At 40.8% G+C, this 7,505-nt stretch overlaps 1 protein-coding gene across 2 annotated transcripts in view; it reads left to right on the top strand.

Moving 5' to 3' along the window:
* ccdc9 (coiled-coil domain containing 9) overlaps positions 1 to 7,505 on the top strand; it is a 35,020-nt gene that overhangs the window by 22,838 nt on the left and 4,677 nt on the right. For both annotated transcript variants that reach the window (XM_015399391.1, XM_015399390.1), the window contains 3 exons: positions 1,888 to 2,035; positions 2,156 to 2,849; positions 4,317 to 4,472. In XM_015399391.1, coding sequence (XP_015254877.1) covers positions 1,888 to 2,035; positions 2,156 to 2,849; positions 4,317 to 4,472 — 998 coding nt within the window. The remainder of the gene's footprint in view (positions 1 to 1,887; positions 2,036 to 2,155; positions 2,850 to 4,316; positions 4,473 to 7,505) is intronic.

The following is a 7,505-nucleotide window of genomic DNA, read 5'->3' as shown; positions in this document are numbered from 1 at the left end:
GTTTCCATCCATGACATCGTTCAGCTTAAACCAACTAGTACGCCCATCAGAGAGCTCTGAACGTTCTCTTCCTTCGTCCTCTAGCAGAGCCAAGGCTGCCATCCTTCCACTTTTTCCATATGGCTCTTGTCCCTCTGATCAATCACCACACATCACTAGTTAAGAGATAATCTGCTGATCTGCCAACACTTTCCTTTCCGTTATAATTAAAAATGCAATTTTTAGGTTGATTGATCTTATAATCTAATGCTTCATTGATAAGCAGCCATTGTCTTAGAAATCAGTTTCCTCCTGTATGAGGAAGATCTTTCATGACGTGAGGGGTTTTATATGTCTGCTGACTTAAAAAAATGAAGAAAAAAAAGTAAGTCATTATATTTCAACAATTTGTAGTCATATTGTAGTTATTAAATATGGACTAAATAAACAAAACAAATGTATTGAACATTATAAAATGAAGAAAAAATATGTGAAACAATTCTGGTTTCCAGTGTCCAGAGATGCAGAATTATCATTAACAGACGGGTATGTGGCTCTGACATACTGTCAGATTATTTATTGCTTTCTTTCCGTTATGTGGATGCCAACTGTGATTTAGCTGTTTTTTATTGTAATCCAGCATTCATGTTGGGAGGGACTTTCTACTTTTAAACAGGTGGTTCTGGTTGATATCAGAAGAATGCTGAAACTTGGCTCTATGAAGTGCCTTAATACTTCATTCTACTAATACTGTGCCAGCATGTCTTTTGCCAGAATGTCAGGACGACAGAGGCGTCGGGTGTAGGAGTTTGCCCTTAAATTGAAGGGTTGACGGTTCAAGCCCGGGCTCCGGCTTTCAGTGGAATTGTGGGCAAGACCACTCCACCTGCACTGCCTCCTGATGGTGGTCAGAGGGCCCGGTGGCGCCGGTGTATGGCAGCCTGGCTTCTGTTAGTGAGCTCCAGGGCAGCTGTGTGAATGATTGAATTCGGTGTAAAGCTTTGAAGTCTCCTGACTTGAAAAAGCGCTATATAAGTACATTTTTATCATGTGAGAAGCATTTAATATAATGCCCTCCACATCTTCAAATCCTCACTTTCCAAACAGAGCAGAGAAGTTGGTGCTGCTCCGCCATAATGCACGGCTAAGTGGCTGCTATTTAGGTGATATTTAAGGACTTTATTAAGTGTTCATATTTAGAAAAATAACTGCATAAATTTAATTATGCATCTTTTCAGCCTTTAACTTCAGTAAATATTTCCAGACTCTGGCATTACTTCTCATATGAATACCAGTGATGCTCTGCTTAGGAAACAACAGTGGCACGCTGACCCTATCTGTTAATAGGATGGAACAAATTAATCAACAATTAATCATCAATGTGTTATTTGTTTACATCCCTATTTATAATTAAAGCCGACCCTTGAGAATACATTGCCACTTGTTGACACAGCCTGATGCTCATTCACAGACTAAAACAGAGCAATAGTTACATCTAGATTAAGTTCTTTAAGTTATTTTTGGAGGTGTGATACATTAATGTTTGGAGCGAAATGTGATTAAGTTTGATTGCTGACGTTTGATTCCCATAAAAACGTAAATCGAGAAACTGACAAGTTGGCAGCTGAGCGCAGCATAAATTTAAAGGGAAGCACAAGAGCATTGGTCTTTAAATAGATGAGATCAAAGCAGCGATGGCCATGATTCATAGCTTCTGAGTAAAAAACTAACGCAGCTTATTGACAAAAACGACTTCACTGTTGAGTACGATAGTGGAGGAGTGATTGCTGCAAAGCCATAAATCTTTAGTTTACTCCGTCAGGAACAGCTCCCATACAGAATGTTGTTTAAAGGTTTAGTCTTTTCCAGACGTTCTGTTGACTTTGATGCTGAACTTTTTGTTAATAGCATGCATGATAACCGCTGGGAAGGAGAGAGAGAAGAAGAAGAGAAGGAAAAAGAGGACAAGACAAAGAGGGAGGTGAAACCTACCCAGAAGAAAGTTAAGAAAGAGGAAGAAGAGGAAAAATCCAAGCTGAAAACGGAGGGAAAGAAGGTAAGGAGGGTTTAATGTGTCAGACCTGCTGAGGTTAGTCCTTAAAGGTTTTGCTTCCTTAAAACTTTCCAAATAGTTTCTATCTAATTCATTCCTTTTGTTTTTGTTTATTTTCGTCAGGTGGAGGAGAAGAATGATGGCGAGCCGGGAGATGATGAGGATGAATGGGAGGATGCCAGTGATGAAGATGACGTCGGAGAAGAAAGCGACTCTGAACAGGAGTCCAGAGGGGGCGAGAAGAGAGACAAAAATAAAGAAAGCCCCCCCACCTCTGCCAAGCAACATTTACAGAAAAAATCAGCAGCAGGCCCCAAGGAGCAGCGGACCCCGAGGCCGAAGGTCCAAATCCCTCCTCCAGCGGCTCCTCTGGAGGCGGCAGACAGAGGAAAACCCCTCAGCCCAATATTTCTGGAAGCACACAAACCTGTTCGAGACTGGGGGGAGGAGATGGAGATGCAGTCACCCAGGAGCAGCATGGGAGAGGGGAGCCCGCTGAAGCCCTCCAGCACCGAGTCCAGTCCTCCTCAGAAGAAGAACCAGGTGGAGGAGGAGAGCCCAGCTGGTGGCTCCAGTGGACCAAGAGAGCCACAGGAGGAGCAGACGGGTGGAGAAGCCATAGATGTATCGTCTCCTTCAGTAAACCTCCAGGAGACCGTCACGGTATCAGAGCCAGAAACGGTTACCTCAGAACCCCCTGCCGCACCACCCCCCTCCGTTCCCGTCCCGTCTGAAGACTCCGACCCTACGACCCGCTCTGAAGTCGATGGAGCTGCTGCACCAGCTGACCAGGCTCCATGTGCTGCTCCAAGAGAAGGTACAACAACAGCCGTCCTCTACGGTCCTGACCCCACAGAAAGGATATTAAATGTCTTCCTCCAGTCATCAGGACTGAAGCCTCTTTCAGACCCGGTTCTGTCGTGTTTCCTGTCCGATGCAATCGCCTGTATGGACCGGTTATAACCCTTTAAAGTGTGTGGGTAAATACAATCAAATAAAATGATACGACTGGCTTAAAATCAAATACAAACAGCATAAAAATAAATGAATTAGTGGGAGCCCTTAGCTTGTTTCTCCGAAACAAACCGTTCCCATCTAAGCGTAATCGGAGACAATGACACATTAAATGTGATCCTGATGTCCAGTCTGCTCCGTAGCTTTGTTTTGGTCGCTGTAACTACAGAAAATCCTGCTTCACAAAGATAGGATGAGTCTTGACCTGAATTAACCTGTCAAGAGGCACAGATGCACCGACTGATGTAATTGGGAGATAATACCCTAATGTTTTGTATTTTTCAAAATAAAACACCACTCAGACTCTGATCGTCGATAAATTATATATATATATATATATATAATGGCCTGGTGATTGCGGACCGCTGCTGTACACGACTCTATGTAGAGCCTTGGCTACGATCTGAAAAAAACTAACATTTGATTTCAAGTATTTAAAATATTTATCAATCAATGAAAAAAACTACCTTGGCTATATTTGAATTTAATGATGTTATCTTATTTTATATTTTTTTAGGAAAATATGTTTTGCTAAAAGGCTTAATGAGCTACAAGCAAACAAAGGTGCTGCAAACACGTAAATGATGCAAACTCAAAACGCTGAAAAACAAATTCAACAGAAAAACGCTGCCGAAGGAAAATACAGGAATCTGAGAAAATAAACAAGACTACGGCCACATGTTTAAAAAAAAGACATGGAGTTGATTTCTTTCTTCCTACTAACTTTCTTCTACACATCCTGTTTGTTACTTTACGGATGGTCTGAACGACTCCCCCTGGTTGTCTGTGGTCCTTTTTTTTTTTTTTTTTTTTTTTTTTTTTTTAAAGCGAGTTTGCAGCTTTCTTTCATTTAATTTTTTGGGTCTTTGCATAATTTTTCCTTTAGCTTCTATGATCAGGAGCTTTTTGTTTTGTAATGTTTTTCTTCTGCATTCGCTTTTCTCACGTTTTACATTATTTGTGTGTTTGCAGCAAATCTCACCAGTTTTGGTACATTAAGCTGCTTCCTGTTCAGAAAAAAACATCCAGTTCATGATTTATTTCAGCCTTCATAAAACAAATCAAATAGATATTATTTCTCAGTAAAAATAGGATATGTTACAGTAAGTCAAGGTTTTTAATCGTAGTAGATTCAAATGTATGTGTACTACACATAAATGCTAGGAACAAACTATTAATTATAGGTTCTACTTGTTCTGTTCTAAGATATAAAAATGTTTCTGCTATGATCATTATTACAACTGTTTTTAACCTTTTCTTTGTCTTGCAGAGGAAAAGTCAGACCCCCCTCCATCTGTTGCATCCGCTGAGGCCGAGCAGAGTCCCCCAGAAGTGGCGCCCAGAGAAGACGAAGGGATGGCTGCGGCTGGGAATGATGATACTCCAACAGCCGAAGCAGAGACGTCTTCAGAGCCGACGGAATCAGGTCTGGATCTCATCACTAACTTCATAGCGTCTCTGATTTCTCCTCTTTTGCATTTTAAAGATAAGTTCCATAAATCCATATAAACTCTCCATTGCTCACCCAGTGGGATTTTCTTGAATGCTTAAAACATTAACTAATTTCTCTATTATTTATTGAGTTCATTTTAAATTTCACAGCAGTTGTTTCCAGGCTTGTTCTTGATGCTAAGCTAAACCTTCCTTCATCTGTGCATCAAGAACAACCTTCACATTCTGCTTTCATCTTTAACCACCAAAACTTTTTTCCTCCAAGTTTTTATTCCACTCTAAATTGGTTTTTAAACAGTCCAGTTTGCCTCGGCTAACTGGTTATCTAAAAAGGTAACACCTTTGATTCCATTGGTTTGTGTAGATTTTGGTGAAATTAGGCTTTATTTCCTCTGTAAACATGTAAGAAGTGAAGCACAGAAGAGCAAACAGACTCTCTCATCTCCTCTTTGCTTCCCGTATGACATTTTTCTGTCTCTGTCCTCATAGTTTGCTTATTGTGTTTGATTCAGGAGGTTGGATCTAGGTTGGATCTAATAGTTTAAGCGACTATTGGATAATGATCCATTTTTGGGATATAAGCAGAAGAGATCAGCAGGTTAGTACCAAAATAAAGCTAGCTCACTAGCGAGTGACAGGTCCTCAAAAGGTAAAAGTTGCCGTGAACCTTTGAAACTTGCTTCTCTCCTTTGAAGCAAAAATGGGTCATAGAATGCAAAACCGAGTTTCCATTGTCATAGATGAATAACGATAGTTCAGTGGGTGAAACGGACATACAGAGAAGTTCAAACCCCATCGAATCCTCCTTTCTCTGCAAATCTCACAATTCTAAACTTCCACCATAAAACGGGCGAATCCAAACGAAGCCCTGAGTTGACGTTAACTCTGGGATGTTGCCTTTTTTGGTTCTGGCCTTTACTTTTGTCACTTCCTGAAATTGACATACAGACCAGCCCACTGGTTCACTGGCCCAAGAAAATGAATAGAGGTAGATGTAAGACACCAGTTTAGCTGTTTAGCCTACAGTTGGGTTTATTTCTACAGGAATTACAAAGCAGGCAGTTTCTCTATTGAAAATGAGCCAGAATCACGGGCGTAAATGCAGAGTTCCAGGCTGCACGGAGAAAGGGGAAATTTCTTTCCAAGGATCTGAAGACTAGACAGGAATGGATTATTTTTGTCTGTTAGAAGATCCCTGCAAAGTTTGATGCTCAGCTGTTCATTTGCTCTAAGCATTTTACCGAAGACAGCTTTTAAAATCTTGGACAGTTCAAAGCAGGATTTGCTAAACTTCTTTTACTGAAATGAGGGGCTGTTCTGACCGTAAGGCCATCACAACCGCAAGCTGGAAGTATGATTCTGTCGCTAAGCTTTTTTATAGCAATACTATAAAAATGCTAGGGCAGGCGGGGGGTAGCACAGGGCCACCGGTGTCCATGCTACTGTCACCGGGTCGGGTTTGGTCGCTCCGTCCCCAGCTGGCTCCCTGCCCCCTTCCACCGGGGTCCCGTACCAGCCCCGGAGCTTACGGCTCGGTTCGAGTGCCCGGTGTGTTCGTGGACGCTGTGGCCGGACATTTTTTTTCTTTCGATATGAAAAGTAGGACATGTCCAGCAAAAAGGGGACATCAGGTCACCCTACCAAATCAACAATTTAAATCTTTCAGTGAGTGAGTGCTTGTTGCTATGATGCGTCTTTGCTGAACAGCTTCGCTTTTAAACCAACCAATCAGAGCACAGCTCATCTAAATATTCATGATCATACCATAAAAGGAAGAAAACCTGTTGTTTCATTCTGGGGCTTTTAACCAGGCTTGCATTAGGGCTCATAGAACAGCAAATATGCCATTTTCAGTCCAAATAAATACCCTATATAATCATTCTATGGCCCCTTTAACACTGTCAGTTGGATTTCTGAGGTGTTTTTTTTCTCCTCCGGTTGAAACGTAAATATGTTTTATCTTGTTTGTCATGTTATGTAATATTTTAGATTTAAACAGCCTGCAAACGGTCTGACACTTGTCCCAGTTATGTCCCCTATGGTGCAAAGGATGCTGGGTACGCTGCATGTGACCTTATGTGTTGACTATAAAGTGCCCGGTTGGTGTTCTTACAGGCATTGAAGGTCAGCCTGTTTGGTTATAAACTATTATTATGAATATAATTGTGCTTTAATAGCTGAAAAAAAATACTCTTGGTCAAATCAGTATGCAACAACAGATGGGTCTAATTCCACATCTTTATGTTTATTTCTGAATGTTTTGACTGGTATGAGTAAAAGAAATGCTATAAACGCATCTTATTTTGAGTAAATAATGTTCACCTTCAGATCACCTAAAGGCTTTCATTTAATTTTTCTAAAGTCTTTAATAATAATATCTACATGCTTTTGTCTTGTCTTTGTGAGCACTTGAATCGAGAGATCGTCATGCTTTCATAACTCATTAGTGTGTCCGTCTGCAGCTTTGGGGGCTCCTGTGGGAAGGGGAATTACTCATTCTCTCCGGGATCAATAATCCACTCACATTTCCTCACCAGCTATCTGATGGTCTGTCGTCTGTACGCTGTGGTTTAAAAGTGAAGCTAAGTGAATAAACCGCAGGCTGCAGTCATTATCCCTCTTTCTAAAGCCATTTAGCTCATGTCATCAGCATCATCACTTAGGCTAATGGAAAAGTTTAAATGTTTGGAGCTTATTTCTTGGCTTTCTTTTAGCATGAAAAATGAAAAAAAGGATCTGACGGACTAACCTGTTGCTGCTCAGCAGCTGTGACTCTGAAAGCAAACAAGCCATTACTTGTGTACTGTCAGCTAAAACATGTACTTCCTCCATATTTGGTTGTTTTTCTTTAGGTTTTATTTTTTTGGTCCTTTTTATAAATTAGGTAACATAAGGAACAACAAATAAAGACGTGGAAGAGATAAAATACAATTTACTTTAACAAAAAATGCACACTGAAAAGGGCTAAAACAGCGGGGCTAACATAACACATACGGGGTCACAAATG

The sequence above is a fragment of the Cyprinodon variegatus genome, unplaced genomic scaffold (genome assembly GCF_000732505.1).
Source record: "Cyprinodon variegatus isolate N-32 unplaced genomic scaffold, C_variegatus-1.0 Scaffold1006, whole genome shotgun sequence".
NCBI lineage: Eukaryota > Metazoa > Chordata > Actinopteri > Cyprinodontiformes > Cyprinodontidae > Cyprinodon > Cyprinodon variegatus.
Note: the sequence above shows the minus strand (reverse complement) of the source record. Positions and strands in the feature narration are given on the sequence as shown.